General features: G+C 37.9%; 1 protein-coding gene across 7 annotated transcripts in view; it reads left to right on the forward strand.

The window, feature by feature from the left end:
- pmfbp1 (polyamine modulated factor 1 binding protein 1) overlaps positions 1 to 19,430 on the forward strand; it is an 829,187-nt gene that overhangs the window by 339,066 nt on the left and 470,691 nt on the right. For all 7 annotated transcript variants that reach the window (XM_072595986.1, XM_072595983.1, XM_072595987.1 and 4 more), the window contains 3 exons: positions 3,450 to 3,524; positions 14,175 to 14,258; positions 14,546 to 14,692. In XM_072595986.1, coding sequence (XP_072452087.1) covers positions 3,450 to 3,524; positions 14,175 to 14,258; positions 14,546 to 14,692 — 306 coding nt within the window. The remainder of the gene's footprint in view (positions 1 to 3,449; positions 3,525 to 14,174; positions 14,259 to 14,545; positions 14,693 to 19,430) is intronic.

Here is a 19,430-nt window from a genome sequence, read left to right on the forward strand (position 1 = left end):
GTCTTGTAAAATCCAGCCAGCTATTTTATGCTGCCTCAACTTGGAATACTCTTTATTTAAGTGGTTTACTCAATAGTTTACTCAAATTTGCTATTACCTCTTCAATTCTATTTCCCAATTTCTGGCTTTATTTATTTGCATGTGCATTTTCAGGGAATTATGTATTTGAACCTTAGTGTATCTCCTACGCCTTGTTAATCTCTCAAAATGTATTACTGAGTCTTAATTGACATTACCACTTGCTGACCTATACTGTAAGCCTATATCTTTCTGAAAACTCTTCTTTCCTTTGCCAAATTTAATAATTTTGTGTCAACAGCAAAAGACAAGCATGTCTTCTGTATGTTATATCAAATAGAAAAAGTTTAAAATCATTGAGAAATGGATATACAAGGACAAGCTTTTATAATTTGATAGGCTACAGATCAATTTAGGTTGTGGAAGGGTATTGCTGGTGCAGATATGATGCAGGATAGGATGTAAATAATGGAGTTTTGTACTTTTGGCAAACAGATTGCTATCTTGAGAATGCGGAAATAATCAAGTCTGGAGATTACAAAGGTATTGATGAGGATTTCAGCAACAGTTGGACTGAAATAGATATTGAAAAGGGCCATGTTATGGAAGGGGAAATTGGCAGTCTGTAACGAAAGGTAATGAATGAGAGGCTTGCTCAGTCCAACCCTACTGAGATTATTAACAAATTCATCCAGCCTGAGACATTGCTGGAGAGAGGGATGAAGATTGGTGATGAGGATATTGTGGTAGCAACTGAAGACATCCATCTTTACAGTGTTCAGTTGGAAAAGTTTCAGTTTATCAAAGACTATTTCTGAGTACTCAGAAAGGCACATTTTAGTGAAATGGCACCTAATGTATAGAGAAAATTGAAAAGAATAATATACACACTTATTTTAACAGAAACATATGTGACAGAGACATTTTGGGTGACTAGAGATAGTGATTATTATCAGAAATATATTGAAAAACTGTCACAAAAGAATAATCAATGTGCAAAGTGAAAATAATTTTGTGAAAAAATGCTGCAGAGAAAATACACAAACAAGGAAAGATTTTTTATAACTTTGAGAGGCAACTGCATAATTGTTCAGAATAACATTGACAACTGCTTACCAAAGACTGAAGCTGAATCCAATATAATCTTTCCCTTTTGTATTCAGCCTATCATTAAGCATTTCCAAAGTTGTTTCTGATAAAAATATTTATACAATATTTAAGCTTTCTTAAAATTTCGAGTGGCAGTAGCCCTCCTCCTGCGTCTTGAGTCCAATGGAGGGACCTTCTCGAAGCTACACCACTGACATTGATCACAAACACCAACCCCCTCCTTCTCTCCCTCCTCTCATTTGTTGGGGCCTCCCAGTGACCCTGGTGATCCCAACATACTCATCCACACTCTATGTTCCAGTTATGATCTTCAGTCTAGGCCTAATGTGGTACTGGCAGTGTCTACAGCTTGTGGTATCTCATGATACTGGACTATTTGCCTCTGTTTGGCAACAACATTTAGAGTGGTGAAGCCAGAAACCCAGATGGCAACCTGTGGCCTATATAAATGGGACTGGATGAAAATAATCCCAATGGGGTTCCTGTGGTGGGAAAGCTTCCTACACTGCATTTTGGGAATGGCCCGCCACTGCGACCAGTGGGTTAAGAGGTTCAAAGGAATTGTGAATGACCATATAATTCAGAAAAAAATATGTGAGTCAATGACCCTGTTGCCTACCTTACAGCCCCCAATTATGTCTAGGATGAGAAAGGTCAAGAATGGCCTTCTTACCCAGAGGGTAAATGACGCTCATCCTTCAATCGGTGCTCACTAGATACATGTGGACAATATGTCTTGCAAATACTGAAGGCAGACCCCATCAACCTTATTAGTATGTGCCCAATGGCAGGATCCACTGGTTGGCAAGAGATGGCCTCATAGAGGACCTCGCCTGCCTTTATATTGACATTTCTCCCCACAAACACTGAGTTTCCCAGACTGGCCCCAGAAATCAACTTCCCCCATCTTTCATCTGGGGCTCCACTAGAGTCTTTGTAGTGCCCTAACTCTATCATGACCACAATGCCACTGATGGTACTAGAAAGCTGTCAATCTTTAACCAGCTGGCAGCTTCCAGCCTCTGATGGGTCAGAGATTTTGTGGGAGGCTGGACATTTACATTGAAAATGTTAATATAACAGCTGTAATAACTAGTGACTTGAGTGCTAAGGCCTCAAGTTCTCTCTCCAGCACTAATTCCTCAAGTACATTCTAATTTAGCACATAGACTAAACAACCACTAGCCATTTCCCATTTAGTTTTGATAAATTTCCATCCGACTTGTATTATTTGAGAGAGTCTGGATTAGTGGTGCTGGAAGAGCACAGCAGTTCAGGCAGCATCCAAAGAGCTTCGAAATCGACGTTTCGGGCAAAAGCCCTTCATCAGGAATCCTGATGAAGGGCTTTTGCCTGAAATGTCGATTTCGAAGCTCCTTGGATGCTGCCTGAACTGCTGTGCTCTTCCAGCACCACTAATCCAGAATCTGGTTTCGAGCATCTGCAGTCATTGTTTTTACCTTATTTGAGAGAATGTCAAATGGATTTCTGAAATCAAAACAGAAAGCATCCACTACCATTTTACCTAACCACTAGGTCTGTCAGGCACAAAAACAAATCATTCAAACATGACCTACCACTAAAACCACACAGGTTTTCTCAGTTTAACTCATGAGCTTTAAGAGATTCCTTTATGTCCTTCTCATAACATTTTGAAACATTGTTTTGATGATGAAAGTAAGGTACAAATGTTTAACTTGATAGTTCAGGCCTCACATTATTTTATTATAGATGAGCTATTTATAGAAGAAATCATAAGCTTCCTTATAAACAATCTTAACTTATTTTTGGTTATCAAAACTGTTACAGAAATTGACTTTCTTTATACTCCTAAGATATGATAGTAATGCAAAGAGGTTTGTTAGATTTGTGGCATAAACCTGTAACATTGATTGAATTCCTTATTTCATGACAAATCAAAATACAAAAATCTGGTCTAATGTGTTTAAGAATATTGACAAATAACTCTAATTAAACATATTAACTTAAATAAAAAAGGTATTAAATATAACCATATAAATTTCTAGTAATCAAAGAACCAAAAATACTTCGGAATAACGAAAAAGACTTCGGAATAACAAAAAAGGCACCTTACTGGATCCATGCCCACTCTAGTAACTGGCTGAATTTTTGTTTGTAATTTGGCTCTAATAATTTGGAAAATCTGATGCAGTAAGATATTGCAAAAAAATACTTACAATTAGAAAGCAGGGCCAATCCTTTAATGGTGTACAGGCGTCAGATTTACATTCACAATGTTATTGTAGCATTGTTTTTAAAATGACTAGTAGTTCTTCAAGTATGTCTATTTGTATTTACAGCTTGGATGTACTCACACAACTCTTCAAGAGAACCAAACTCAATCCTATAGGGCCACAAGTCTACTGAAAACTGAGGTAAAGAAAATGCAATCATTTTTGAGCAGGAAAGTATAAATTATATTACAATATGATTCTTGAAAATCAGTATGCTTCCAAAAAGTGGAATCAATTGTACTAGTTGAGAATAGATAGGTGAGTAATGCATTTTTTCCATTTCAGCCAATGATACTTATACTGATTTTTAAAATAATTTTGGTGAAAATCAATTTTAAAAAATGTTTTTCAGTGAAACGCACAGCCTGAGTATATGGAAATAAATTCAACTTACCTTGAATCTTTACACCTTGTCTCTGATGTACTAGAATATTTTAAATTGACTTTGAATAGACATCAAAAGCAGGTTTCAGAAACTCGACAGATACTGGTCAATTTTGCCAACAATAGAAGGGATTATATAATTTGAAGAAATAAACTTTAAAAATAAGTTGAAGATAATATGCAACCAGGCAAAAAAAATGACAGTTGCAGTGCGATACAGATAAGCGTAAAGTACTACACATATTAAGAAAAACTGGGAGACATACTCCATGAAATAGCAAAAGATGAAACTGAGAGTGGCCTAAATGCCTTTGTAAACATTAAGGACAATATATGATTATGAAGTGCAATATGTGAACGTGTCACCTTTGTTCTACTTGTTTCTCTTCACATTCTATATGCTTTACCAGGTCCTCCCTCATCTTACAATTTCATGTTCTTCACAAAGTGGATTTATCTCTGTTTGTGTTTGACAATAATGGACAAACAACATGCAGGGAGAAGCTTGGTTAAGAGTGTACAAGGATGCGGCCACTTCCAGCTCTAAGGCATAAAGACGAGTACAAGATGACATATATTTTATAATGCTTGGCTATGAAGTATCCCTTGAAACATAACAACATAAGAAATAGGAGCAGAGGTTGGACATTCAGCCCCTCAATCCTGTCCCACTATTCTGTAAGATCAAGGCTGATCTCCACTAGGCCTCAACTCCTGTTTTGTGCCAGCTCCACATAGACCTCAACTCTTCAATATTTCAAAAGTCTACCTACCTCCTCTTCAAATAATTTCTGGAAGCTAACTTCTGCAACTCTCTTAGGTAGAGATTTCCAGACATTCACTACCCTCTGAGAGAAGAAATTTGTCCGCATCTTTGTTTAATGTAAATGTCATCTTATTCTATCCCTCCTAGTTCAAGACTCTCCCACTCATGGAAACAACTTTTCAAAAGCACACTCCTGATGAAGGGGTTATGCCTGAAACGTCAAATTTCCCACCCCTCGGATGCTGCCTGACATGCTTTTCTTTTCCAGTACCACACTGTTTGACTCTGATCTCCAGCATCTGCAGTCTTCATTTTCTCTTAACAACTTTTCAATATCTATCCTGTCAAACCACCTCAAAATCTTATGTATTTCATTCTTCTTCCCATTTTTCTAAATTTTACTGAATAAAGGCCTAACTTGTTCAGTCGTTCTTAAAGGATCAACTTCTTCATTTCAGAAATCAGCCTATTGAAACTCTTTTGAATTGTCTTCAACGTCAGTATATCCTTTCTGCAATACATGAACAAAACTCCAGGAGTGGCCTTACCAATACCCTGCACAGTTGTATCAAGACTTCCCTGTTTTCAAACTCCAACCCTCTTCAATAAAGGCTAAAATTCCATTTACCTTCTTAATTACTTTCTGTACCTGCATGTTAACATTTAGGGTTTCACTCAAAAGAACACCCAGATTCCTCTGTTCTGCACTTTTGGAGCCTCTCTATTTAATTAATAGTTTGCCTTTTGATGTTTCATATCAAAGTGGATGACTTCAAACTTTCTTACATGAACCCCTATCCTCTTGCAATATCCTTGTGTACTCATTACACAACATGCCTTCCCACCTATTGTTTGTATTATCAGCAAATTCAGATATGTTACTGCCTGCCTCCTCCTCCAAGTCATTAATATTAATGGTAAATAATTGAGACCTTAGGGTTGATCCTTCTGGCACTCCACCAGTTACATCTTTCCAAATTAATCCTGACTCTCTGTCTTTTGTGTGTTAACCATTTCTTATTATAACCCTCATCCTAACCCTAACTCAAATATCATGAGCTCCCATCTTGTATAATAATCTTTTAGATGGCACCTTATTGAATGCCTTCTGGAAATCCAAATACCTTCCATCTACCAATTCCCTTTTATGACTCCTGTTCATTAGATCCTCAAATAACTCTATCAAATTTGGCAAAGATGATTTCTCTTTCACAAACCATTTTGGCTGTGTTTGATTGATTGTCCCACCTAGTTTTTTTTTATAACCCTTCATCAAAGTAATAAACCTCATATGCCATTAATTTAGAAACCAAATTCTGAAACTGATATTTATGTATACCTGTATGCCTTTTATCACAAGTTCAGAAGACACCAGGGTCGAGATTTAGTTTCAATTTTAGTTTCTCTCCTCTGGTCGAGGTTTACCAGAGATTGTCACCTCACCAGAATGGTGCAGTTTGTAAAGCTGCCTAACTAGAAGAATTTAATTACAGATCTATAGGTCATTAGAGCTGAGAAAGTTTAGGTTCTCAAGTTTATGAACTGTTTATGTTGACAGACTTTGAAAAGACTCATCAAATTGTTTAGACAGTTCATGGAAACGAACCTATTAGAAATCAGCAAAGGAGAAACCCTCAAGAATTGAGACAGGGCTGTGATTTCTACGAAGTTGAGTCTCTATGATTATGGGAAATGTGTTGAAATTTTGTTGTGCCTTGTTTTTTGAGATCTTTGTAACTGTCTTCTATACTTAAAAAATTATTATGTGCCATAAATTTCTGTTCTGTTGTTAAAGAAAGTTTGCTGCCTCCTGTGAATATGTTTCAGTGACAAATCACCACATTAAATAATTGCACAAAAAATAAACACAATCTATCTAGCCAGATTTCATTCTGAGGTCTGACTTGTCAAATTGTATCACCATTTGGGATCATAACAAGTGGGACCTCTATGCCAGGATTTGAAATGATTAAATAAAAGAGGGGTCTGTGTCTCTTTTAAAGAAATTAGTACATGGAGTGTTGTGGTGAGATTTATTACATTGATTGATTTTCAAATTTCTCTAATGTTGAAAATTTTTGTTTATTCATTCATGTGAAAAGTCACTGGCTGGGCCAGCATTTATTGCCTATCCTTAGTTGCCTTTTACAAGGTGATGGTGATCTATCTTCTTGAACAACTGCAGTCCATTTGGTGGAGGTTCCCCATAATGTTATTTGGGAGCAAGTTCGAGGATTTTGACCTAATAACACTGAGAAACAGCAATATGTTTCTAAGTCAGAATGGTGAGTAGATTTGAGGGGAACTTACACATAGTTGTGTTCCCATGTATCTCTTGCCGTTGTCCTTCCAAATGGTAATAGTCTAAGGAACTATGCTGAATTTCTGCAGTGCATTTTGTAGATGATGCACGCTGCTGCTAGTGACATCAGTCGTGAAGGGAGTGAATGTTTGTGAGTGTGGTGCCTATCAAGTATGTTACTTTGTCTTGAATGTTGTCAAGTTTTTTGAGTGTTGTTGGAGCTGCTGTCATCCAGACAAGTGGGGAGGATTCCATTATATTCTTGTGCCTTGTGGATGGTGAACAGACTTTGGTGAGTCAGGAGGTGAGTTACTTACTGCAGAATTCATGGCTTCTAATCTGCTCTTGTATTTATATAGCACAATTCCATTTTTATTCAATGGTAAAGCTTAGGATGTTGATTTAGAGAGGATTTGACAATGGTAATGTTCTTGAATGTAATAGTGAAATTCTCTCCTTTGTTGGAGATGGTCATCCCTGGAACTTGTGCGATGCAAATGTTACTTGTCATTTGTCAGCCCCAAGCTGAATATTGTCCAGGTGTTGCTGTATTTGGACACTAATTGTTTCAGTGCCTCAGGAGTTGCAAGTGGTGCTGAACCTTATTCAATAATCAGCAAATATCTCCACTCTATTCTTATTCTGCAGGGAAGATCAGTCTTGAAGCAGCTGAAAATGTTTGGGTCTTGGACCCTACACTGAGGAACTCTTGCAAAGTTGCCTTGGAGTTGTAGTGACTGATCTCCAACATCCACAATCATATTCTTGTGGCTGAGCCTGAATCAGTCTCTCTAAACAGTGAATGTTAAAATTCACAATATATATAATAATACACTTATGAACAAAACCTCCCCAGAAAAAAAAATGCATCCTTACAAGGCAGTTTCATTTCCTGTCAAGAAGATTTTCTTAACACGATTACTATGTTACATTGATTGTAACAGAATATTTACGATGAGCATACAATGAGTTTTATAATAAACATATTTTACATAAATCTATCTGAATCACAACATTTGCTTTCCTTCACACATACTCTTGACAAACTTTCTACTATAATATGGGCTTTTTGGGCATGTGAGTGACTTTTACATTGTCTGATTATAGGATTAACCTCCAACAAAACAACTGTAGGATCTCATCCAAATTTCTGCAAAAACAAAGGATTTCGGATCCATAAAAATACATTTTCTGGGTATATAAACTGTTGTAGAGCCAACACATGACTTGGTGTCTCTTTCTGTACTGTTGAGTATTTTTGTTGACAGTCATTTGGGTTACTTTGAGAAATAACTGACAATCCATTCAATCCACATTTCATCCTCTTATAGTAAAATGACATGCTCACTGAAGGTGCTGGCAATAACAGCCAGTTTGAATGGCTACTCATAATTCTGTGCTGCTAAACCTGAATCAATTGTCAGCACAACCTTCACATTGTCAAACATAATCTGACATTCTTTTCTCCATTCAAATTTCTTGCATTCTTTAATAAATCTATCAAAGAAGCCACCATAGTGTTGAACATTGGAACAAGTTTCTAATTAAAATCTACTTATGCAACTGTAGCACAAAGTTTCACATTTTTGTGTTAAGCATGGAGAAATCCAAAATAGCCCTTATTTTCACTTCTCTCGACTCATTAGGAGCATCTCTAATAGCAAACAGTAACAGGGGAATTCCTTTTTTCCCATCGTTAGGACATTGTAGATAATAGCTCTAATCCTGATCTTTAACGTTTGCTGCCATCTTTCTAAAACACATTGAAATTGTGGGTGACAGGCTGAAAATGCAAATTGCTATATTCCCAAACTATTATTTATTTATTTGAACATTTGTGACAAAATTTCAGCCTTTGTCTGATTATATTCATTTGGGTAAAGCATATCTTTGAAAAAAATAATTTTTTTTTGCACTGTCATTTTGGAAGTAGTTTTTCCCAATGAATCATCACTGGACTCTAAATGTTAACTCTGTTTCTTAATTCATCAAGAAAGTTGCTCTTGTAACATCATTTTTGAACAGCCACCCAAAGATAAGAAGCACCAGGATGAGTACTTAAAGTACTCATTGTAAAGTAGGCACTGTAGGCAGTGGACCAACTGCAGGTAAATGGGGTTTATGTAGATCGGTGTTTGTTGGTCAGCATAGACATGGTGGACAGAAGAATCTGTTTTCAAACCTTATAACTCTATAAAACCAGATCCTTCAACAGATATTTCTCTCACGTATCTGACTACATCTTCTTCATTTGCTACCTTACTCTATAATCTAACTCAGTTTAATTGGAATGTTTTTAACCTCTTTGTATACCTCCAATCAACAATTTCTCCTTCATTAATCTCCATGGAATAAAATGGTATTGTCAACCAGCAGCAGGGATTTAATTGCTCCAGGGTCCCTTAATATCTTTATTGGTTTATGTCATTCATTTGAAGCAAAGGAAAATCTCTTCTTTTCCAATTAAATACTCAAAATTGATTCCCATCATGAATAATTAGAAAAAATTTTCTTGAACAGAGTATTCTTCCCCTTCTAAGGAAATTCAAAGGTAATGTGTTCTGTTTGTACTGCAGCTATGGCTTTAACACTTACTTCTTTCTTGATGGTCCTATGCTGAAGGTTCCTTAAGTGTTCCTACTGCTATGTAGTCATTCTTCCATTTTACATCCAGTGTAAGAGACCACATCTTTCTACTTTTTGGACTATGGACTGAAAATGAGAAAAATGAACACTGCTTTAAAAAGGTAAGAAGATACCAGAAACTATTTGCAGCTTAGCAAAACAAATGTTGCTGACTGACGCATATGAGAGAATAGGATGAATCTTACATTTTCTTTGAGCTAAGTTCTGTCAAGTTTTTTTTAGAGGGATTCTTGCTGTGAGTCCCATCGAAATTTCTCACCGTATCTTACCAAGCGTACTTCCCTAATTGCCTAGACTGTCCACATGACGACTCTCACGTCCGGTTCTAGTCCCCTTTCACTATGCGCACTTCTAAGAACTAATTAACGTTTAGTGCATATCTGCCGAAAGACTGGCATTACTTGTGCTCACCCCATCTTTAAAAGCCTGTTGTACACCTGGACAAGAACTGTCATTCGAAAGCTACTCTGCACAGTTCCCGACTTCGCTTTGGACATGGCAGACAGGGGAAAGTTGGCACCTTGAGTCCTGTAGGATTGGATGAGGCATAGATGGGACTTCTCCCCCAGCAGTGGAGGCCATTAGTGACCACACAAGTCTTGTTTAAGATTGTCACCCAGATTAGAGCAGTCTAGCCAACTGAAGGAATGTCTATCTCGGTAAAAAGAAGAAGGTCAATGCCCTTCTCCACATTACCAGCATTACTGCCACCATCTTCTGTCTGATATCTCACATCTCTGAGACTTCTAGCTCCTTTCCTCCAAGGCTAATGCTCCACCACCCTCACTATTGCCTGCAATATCTTCCCTTACTTGCTGTCACCACCCCCAACCCCAGACATCACTAACTCTGCAAGTCCTCTGTGCTGCCTGCTCACTTGTTTGGGGCACCTTTCCAACTGCACCATAAGTAACAGCCGTGCCACCCACTTTCCTCTTCCATACTTGTGTCTCTCATTCCAGGAGCGAAACAGCTTACGGTAATGCAGAAGGTATCAACAAAGGCTGCCTAACATTTGGTTGCTCATCCTGGTGCAGAGAGGATCCTCACTGTGACCATCCCGGGTGGCTGCCTGACTGTGACCAAGCCCCTGGACTGATTAGATTAGATTAGATTACTTACAGTGTGGAAACAGGCCCTTCGACCCAACAAGTCCACACCGCCCCGCCGAAGCGTAACCCACCCATACCCCTACATCTACATCTACCCCTTACCTAACACTACGGGCAATTTAGCACGGCCAATTCACCTGGCCTGCACATCTTTGGACTGTGAGAGGAAACCGGAGCACCCGGAGGAAACCCACGCAGACACGGGGAGAACGTGCAAACTCCACACAGTCAGTCGCCTGAGGCGGGAATTGAACCCGGGTCTCCAGCGCTATGAGGCAGCAGTGCTAACCACTGTGCCACCATGCCGCCCACAGGCTGCCATTGACTTACTGTGTTAGGACGTCTGAGTAAAGGCTATCCCCCTTGACTTGACTGAGGCCTGCTGACTAGCCATGACAAGCTTTCTGGCTTTGTGTCTTTGCTAAATAGAAAGGTGAGACAGAAGAGCCTGGTATCTCTGGCTGAGGGGACTAGGCACACTGTGAACATCCAGGTAGGCTCAGAGTGAGTGAGAGCTATGATACCAAGTGAAGAGTCTGGTACAGTATGGGTATGTGTCCTTGAGTGCAAAATGTCCTTGCTGCTGCTTTCCAATGATATTTACTGCTCTAGCATTGAATTACAGAAGCTCAGAGAGGTGCTATGAGGGTTCTTGGAGGTAGGCAATACAAATTACTAATGAGGTGGAGTGCATATGTTTGGTATCCGTGGTATGTGGCCTGAGATGTTGATACTCAGTTTTCAACATTGAGGTACTATGGAGCAAACAGGGAGCTGAAGCTGTTATGTACCCATTCTGATTTCTATGTTGCAATTTCTCGATACTTAGCTTGTTTGGCATGTTTAGTAAGGTAAGAAACTGGATATTAATGAGGTGGGTTGGTCTGTTAACCAGATGTTAATAGACCATAATCCCCCTTAATCAGCAACTCACTAGTGCTTAGCAAGATGCTTGCCATGTTCTTGTAAAAAGCATAAAAGATGTTCCTTTTTAAATAAAGAGCAAGTTTGCTAACTTCTAATCTAATGGGACTTTCCCTGAATCACATAAGTTTTAAAATTGAAACCAAAATATTAATTATCTCACTCGCCACTTTTGATGAGTGAAACTTTGATGAAATTGCAATCCACAAACATGTAATGTCAATAAATTGGGTAAAAATATGCTTGGGAGACCTGCGAGTTAAAATATCCTAGCCCTATTTCCCAGGGGTGCAGTGATTTACCTATTAAGTAGAATCCTGAAATTCTGCTGCAAATTAGAAGTCCTTTGGTGATGTGCTGAGTAATTTTGTAATTGTTGCCGAATTTTGAATGTTATTGGTGAAAAGTACTGCACTGAAGACAATCATATATTTGATATAATTCTCTGTAGGCCATGTGAGAAGAAAGAACAGTTGAAATCTTATTGCAAACACAGTTGTTTTCCATGATGGAATCGAATGATGAGTAGAATGTCTAAACTGAAAAAGCTCAGCCTTATACAGGAAACTAATTTATGACTGCATAATTGAAATAATTGAGGCTATTTTGAGTATAACTGATATGCCATTCCCAAAAGAGCATTCGCTGATTATAAAGAAACATGTCAAAACAATATTTTGACCACTGGTTATTGGTAGGATGACAACAACTTCTTGATTAAAACACTAGCCTGGAACATTGAGATGGTATGTCTCCTTTCATGAACTTTGCATAAATGTTTACAATTGAGAAAGATGAAGGCTGCAATCAATATTTTTCTATAAGGTCCATTACAGTACAAAGTATGTGAGATTTCTGTGTTGTTTATAGTCATTTTTTAAAGCGTAGTCTGTTAAAGCATTTAAGCATGACAAGATTTGTTTGCAGTTGGCAATACAGGCTTTAACCTTGAGATTGGTCCTGCAATTAGCACCAATAAGAACTAAATATATATTTTGTGAATTGCTACTGAATTGTGCAGTTCTAGATATTAATTTTCAATGACTGAAAGTGCATTTAATAATCTTGGTGAAATTGTAACACTATTGTTTATAGACTGTCGAAAGTAGAACTTTGCAAGTTAGCTGTTCTTCTGATATGTGATCCCTCCTTTTTAACGAAAGTTTAAAATGAACATTGCATATACAAATGTTCTCTTATCAATCAAGCACTCCACTATTCAGTAAACAGCAATTTAAATTATTTTTAATCCTTCTAATTCTGCCATCTGTCAGATGAGTAAGTGTGGTATTTTAAAATTAATGAAATATAGTAGGATGGAAATGTAGTAAGCTGAAAGGGTCAACTCATGGTCACATGCTGTGACCATAGTCTCCATAGTTGATCCTGGTCAGATTCGGCATCTGATATGCCTGATCCTGTTACCAATTCAAGTAATTACGTGGATAATAGGCATTTTTTTTTAATCAGAACGTCAGAAAAGGCAAGGACAATAAGAAAACCTCTAAGTTCATTCAAGTATCCTAATTAAAAAACATTGAGAAATACTCAACAGATCTGTCAGCATCTCTAGAGAAGAAAGTAGTTGCAAAAACTACTATGTATTTCCAGCATTTTCTGTTTTTGTTTTAGATTTCCAGCAATTCTTTGCTCTTATATTAAGGTAATCCCTCTAATATTTTGTTTCACTTAGACTGCTATTAACTACATCTTGAATTTCGTTTATATTTTGGTTCAACTGCCTTTCCTGCTCAATTATTTCAATTTTAATCACTGTCTGTGATTTTAAAAACTTACTAATTTAATATGTGTTCTCTTTGATTAGCTTGATTCATAATAATATTCAGGATGTTTTTGTCTATGCCATTTAATACTTTCTGTACACCAATTATGTAATTTGCGCATAAAATAATCTGTGTAAGAACAGTATCAGTTTTTAAAACATTTCTAGCTACTTAATTAAAAGCATATTTTAAGATGGAGGCACTATTTCATTCCTTTAGAATACTGTACCTACAGGATTTGTCATTACTGGTTTATATCTTACCATCTCAAATCTGGTTATTCCAAACTTTGATCTGTCCACAAAGCTTAATGATTGCTTTGTGTTTCGGTAGTGACTCAATCCATATTGACAAACCTATTTTATATCTATATTAAGGAAGTGCATTTGTTCAGAGAGAACACTTTAAAAAAATCATTAAGTTTATTGTACATACCACAATCACATTGCACGAACACGGCTAGCTTTGATTCTGTTTTAATTTGAGTTGCATGTATTGCTTTAATTGTACAAAAGGATCTATTTTGAATGCTGTTCAGATGGAATTAACAACTGATCCTTTTGTTTTTTATTAAAGAGATTTCTCATTTTATCTCTTACTTAAGCCAAGCTGCAGTAGCCATTGACTTACTTATTTTAGCGCCTGCTTGATTTTGAAGATTCAGACAGGTTTTATGATACTTAACAATGATCAATAAAGGGCAGATGCTAATGAAGAGTTACCTTTCAATGCAGAGCTGGGGAAATGGGACCTTGCTTAGCTGTATGGCTGCGGCTGTGGTTTTCTTAGCAGATCAATATCTTGTCTTGTCTTGCTAATTGCTCATTGGTTGACATTCGTGGATTCTTTCTTGAAATGTGAACTCTTTTCCAGCTCGAGCGACGTGATGGTACAATACTGAATCTCCGTAAAGAGGTCCTCCTTTTACAAGAGAAACGAGATGGGTTAACAACTGAGGTACCTTAAATATTTTTAATTTGTCCTCTTATCCTAAAGCAAATGATTTATATTACAGGAAGCTGAATGGACAAAGCTGATTTGAGACTGGGCTGTAAAGGACATCAATAGTATTGGCTTTTCTGCTCAGTGCCACCATATTGGCTTCCTGATGACATAAGAATAGTCTCCAAATATAAAACATCGTGATTCTGTGAAGATTTCCTTTTTGACTTCTTATTAGTCTAACAGTGTGACAATTGAACGTATTAAAATTTAGAATCTATAATTTGTCTGTGGATTGACAGTTGGATGTACAGGAAAGAAGGATTTACCATCTGCAGGCAGAGCTGAGAGAAGGAGAAGCTAAGCTGGAACAAAAGCAGAGCTGCCTGCAACAGCTGAAAGAGGAGCTGGATACCACCAAAAAGCTGCACAAAGATGCCCAAGAACAGGTAGATATTTACTGTACCCTCACTTTTTAGACCTTAATCTGCAAAGTAACCTTATTTTAGCTTTCATGTATTCAATATTTTCAATTCTGCATTAGCTGGAATTATTGCTGTTGTATGTCTAAATCAATTTAGATGTCAGGAGGAGGCATGCACATCAGTTCTATTGGGATGGAAGGAATACAATAATTTACTGAATTCAAAAAATAACTCAAAAATTGTTATGTTCACTAGGGATTTATTCTATTTGATTATAATCCTGTTATTATAATAACCTTATAATTATAAGATTCTTTAAATTTCAGCATTGTTATTTGCTTTAATGTTATTTGATGAAATATATATACAGAGTCAAAAATTTAATGTCAGCATAGTGAATTATAGGCTGTGAATGCTAATATGTCACTACAAATAGTAGATCCAACTTGTGAAATATATTTGTCTATGTGTTAATTTTTGGAATCTTTATGGAACCCCAAAGTTTCTCAGCAATCCCTCTGTGCAAAAGGTTTTTTGTTATTTATTCAAACTCATATTGCCAAATAAATCAAAAAGGAATTGGAAATGTAGGTCTTTTTTCACTCATGGTATTCTATTTTACCTTTTTTGAAATGGTGTGATTTTAAATTTACTTAATCTATGAATTCATCACAATACTATGTGTATCGTATGCATTTTTAGGCTACTGATGTTTTGCTTCAACTATGCCCTTTAAAGAGGAAGATTTCTTTTTAGAAAAGTGAGAACAACCTGTATATATGTCTATTGCTAAACCGCAGTTTATATTGTTGTACCATTCTGTCATCTCATGTCAGGGGTAGATCGTCCTCTATTGAGGTCAGCAATAGCCTCAATGATGGTGCATATAGATTGAAGCAAGAGGGATAAGCCTTTTTTCGTTGTTGAACACTCACCTTGGAAGAATGAATAATTCCTTAAGTTAATATTATCAAAAGTATACACCTTACATGGCAGTGATTTACTTTTTTTGTTAGTGATATAAACTACAAGTTAAATTTAAAGATGCTTATTAATTGAACCTCAAGATGAGCTGACAGTCTGCAAATTGATGACTAGCATTTTAATCATACATAGCTGCTAATGTAAAATGTTGTTAAATTCAGCAAGGAAGGACTGTGAATAACTCAAAGCAATAAGGTCATAGACATTTACATGACTTTTCATCAATCCTTGTAGCCTGAACCATTGTGGGTGGCACAGTAATTAGCACTGCTGCCTCACAGCGCCAGAGACCTGGGTTCATTTCCCGCTTCAGGCGACTGACTGTGTGGAGTTTGCACGTTCTCCCCGTGTCTGCGTGGGTTTGCTCCGGTTTCCTCCCACAGTCCAAAGATGTGCAGGTCAGGTGAATTGGCCATGCTAAATTGCCCGTAGTGTTAGGTAAGGGGTAAATGTAGGGGTATGGGTGGGTGGCGGGTCAGTGTGTTCTTGTTGGGCTGAAGGGCCTGTTTCCACACTGTAATGTAATTTAATCTCATCCTAGAAGTATGGTATAGAACAACTTAACATGCATAAAAATTGTAATGACCGTTTTGTTTGAATGGCATTGTTAAAAATAAAATACCAAATGTATTTCATAAATATACTAGAGGTTAACCAGGGAAAGAGAAGGGCTGTGTGTGAAGCCGCAGGATACTGGAAGGATGTTGAATGAATACTTCTCTCCGGTCTTCACTCTGAAAAGGATAATCTAAGTATGGAATTCAGGAAAAGGGACTGTGAGTAACTTGCACTGTTTGACATAGGAAATGGAGAGGTATAGGAGGTTTTGTCGGGCTTAAAAACAGATAAATTCCCTGGCCTGGATGATTTGCATCCCAGGCTGCTGTAGGAGGCGAGGCAGGAAATTGCAGGAGCTCTAATGCAACTTTTTAATTCCTCTCTAGCCACAGGGGAAGTCCCAGAGGACTGGACAACAGTTCTTTTACTTCTAAAAGTTATCTGAAAAGTCCAGGATTTTGGTCCTGGTTCCACGTTTTAAAGAAGGGTGGTAGAGATGAAGCAGGAAATTACAGACCGGTGAGTCTCATATCGGTGGTGGGGAAACTATTGGAGAAAATTCTGAAGGAGCAAATTAATAACCACTTCGAAAGATATGTTGAATAGGAAGGCTTTGGAGGGATATGGGTCGGGTGCTGACAGGTGGGACTAGATTGGGTTGGGATGTCTGGTCGGCATGGACGGGTTGGACCGAAGGGTCCGTTTCCATGCTGTACATCTCTATGACTCTATATGTGTTAATTAGGGATAATCAGCATGGCTTTGTCAGAAGGTGGTCATGCCTAGCAAATTTGTTAGAAGTTTTGAAAATGTGCTCAGTTGTGTGGATGAGGGAAGTTCAGTTGCTGTAGTTTATGTGGATTTTAGGAAAGCTTTTGACAAGGTCCCATGTGAGAGATTGATTGAGAAGGTTAAATTGCATGGAATTCAGGGAAACTTGATGAGATAGATCTGGCTTAGTAATAGGACACAAAGAGTAATGGTAGAAGATTGTTTGAGTGACTGGAGGCCATTGTCCAGTGGCATACAACAAAGATTAGTACTGGGAACCTTATTGTTTGTTTTTTATAAATGGTATAGATGAAAATGCGAAGAGAAAGTTAAGCAAATTTGTAGATAACACCAAGATTGGTAAAGTAGTTACTTGCAACGCAGATGGTTGCAGGTTACAGCAAGATATGTATGGGTTGGTCAGATGCGCAAATGGCACTAAACCCTGATAAGTGCATGGTGATGGACTTTGGAAGGAGAAACAAGGTGAGGGAGTATTTACTGAATAGCAGGGCACTGGGGTAGCTTAGAGAATCTTGGGGTAGTTACTCACAGATCCCTGAAGTCAGCAGTACATGTGAATAGGTGGCATATGGGACATTTGTTTTCATCAGTCATGGCATTGAGTATAAGAGCAAGGAGGTAATGTTGGTGTTGTACAAAGTGTTGTTTAGGCTACAGCTGGCGTACTGTGTGCAGTTCTGGTCATCTCACTACAGGAAGGATGTGATAACAGTAGAGGGGGTACAGAGGAGGTTTACCAGGATGATGCCTGGGATGAAGAAATTGAGCTATAAAGAGACATCATAGAGACTTGGATTGTTTTCTTTGGAGCAGAAAAGGCTGAGGGAGGACATGATTGAGATGTATTAGATTATGTGTGATCTGGACAGGAGGAATAGGGAGTAGCTGTTCCCCTTGGTTGAGGGGTCAATCATGAGAGGGCATAGTTTTAGGGTAAGGGGCAAGAAGTTCAGAGGCAATTTGGGAAAAAAACCTTTTTCACTGAGCGGGTAGTGAGAATCTGGAATGCATTGTCTGGGCAGGTAGTGGAGGTTGGGCACCTTATAATCTTTAAAAAAATATTTGGATGAGCATTTAAACCGTCATAACATTCAAGGATATGGGACAGGTGCAGGAAATTGGGATTGGTGTACTTTTAGTGGTAGTTATGTTGGTGCAGACTGAATGGACGAAGGGCCTTTTCTGCACTGTATAAATCTATGAATGAATTTTAAATATGGTAATGCTTTGTTGCAATATTCAGAGTGACATACAATAATCGTTAACTGCTGTGCCATGGTTGAAACAGTTAAATGTGAACTGTCAATTATGTCTTCACTTTGATAGTTATAAGATTTGACAAACCCAAAAAAAAGGTGTGAGGATTGTAATACAATAAAGCTTGCTTCCATTGAGGGGGTATGCAACCTTTGTGCAGCCTGCTAATTTATGATTGTAATATACAGCCAGAACAAAATGCTCTGTTAAATGGTTGCATGGGCAGAATATAGAAAGTTAGGCAGGAATTTAAAAAGGTGGTCCTCGAGGGTAGTAATATCTGGATTATTTCCCATTTTTAGAGTTAGTGAGGACAGGAATAGGAGTATAGAACAGATTAATGCATGGCTGAGGAGCTAGTGCTGGGGAGAAGGGTTCATATTTTTGGATCATTGGAATCTCTTCTGAGGTAGAAGTGACCTGTACAAGAAGGACAGATTGCACCTGAATTGGAAGGGGACTAATATACTGGCAGGGAGATTTGCTAGAGCTGCTCGGGAGGATTTAAACTAATAAGGTGGGGGTGGGGGACCCAGGGAGATAGTGAGGAAAGAGATCAATCTGAGACTGGTACAAATGGGAAAAGGAGTGAGTCAAACAGTCACAGTAGGCAGGAAGAAAGCAGAGAACAAGGTAGGACTGGTAAAGTACACTGCATTTATTTCAATGCAAGAGGCCTAACCAGGAAGGCAGATGCACTCAGGGCATGGTTAGGAACATGGGACATGGATATCATAGCAATTACAGAGACATGGCTCCAGGATAGACAGGACTGGCAGCTTAATGTTCTAGAATACAAATGCTATGGGAAGGATAGAAAGAGTGGCAAGAGAGGAGAGGTGGTAGCATTTTTGATAAAAGATAGCATTACGGCTATACTTCGTGAGGATATTCCTAGGAATACATCCAGGGAAGTTATTTGGGTGGAACTGAGAAATACGAAAAGGATAATCACCTTATTGGAATTGTATTCTAGACCCCCCCAACAGTCAGTGGGAAATTAAGAAACAAACTTATAAGGAGATCTCAGCTATCTGTAAGAACAATAGGGTGGTTATGGTAGGGGATTTTAACTTTCCAAACATAAACTGGGACTGCCATAGTGTTAAGAGTTTTGATAGAGAGGAATTTGTTAAGTGTGTACAAGGAAGTTTTCTGATTCAGTATG

Source organism: Chiloscyllium punctatum, chromosome 26, assembly GCF_047496795.1.
Source record: "Chiloscyllium punctatum isolate Juve2018m chromosome 26, sChiPun1.3, whole genome shotgun sequence".
NCBI lineage: Eukaryota > Metazoa > Chordata > Chondrichthyes > Orectolobiformes > Hemiscylliidae > Chiloscyllium > Chiloscyllium punctatum.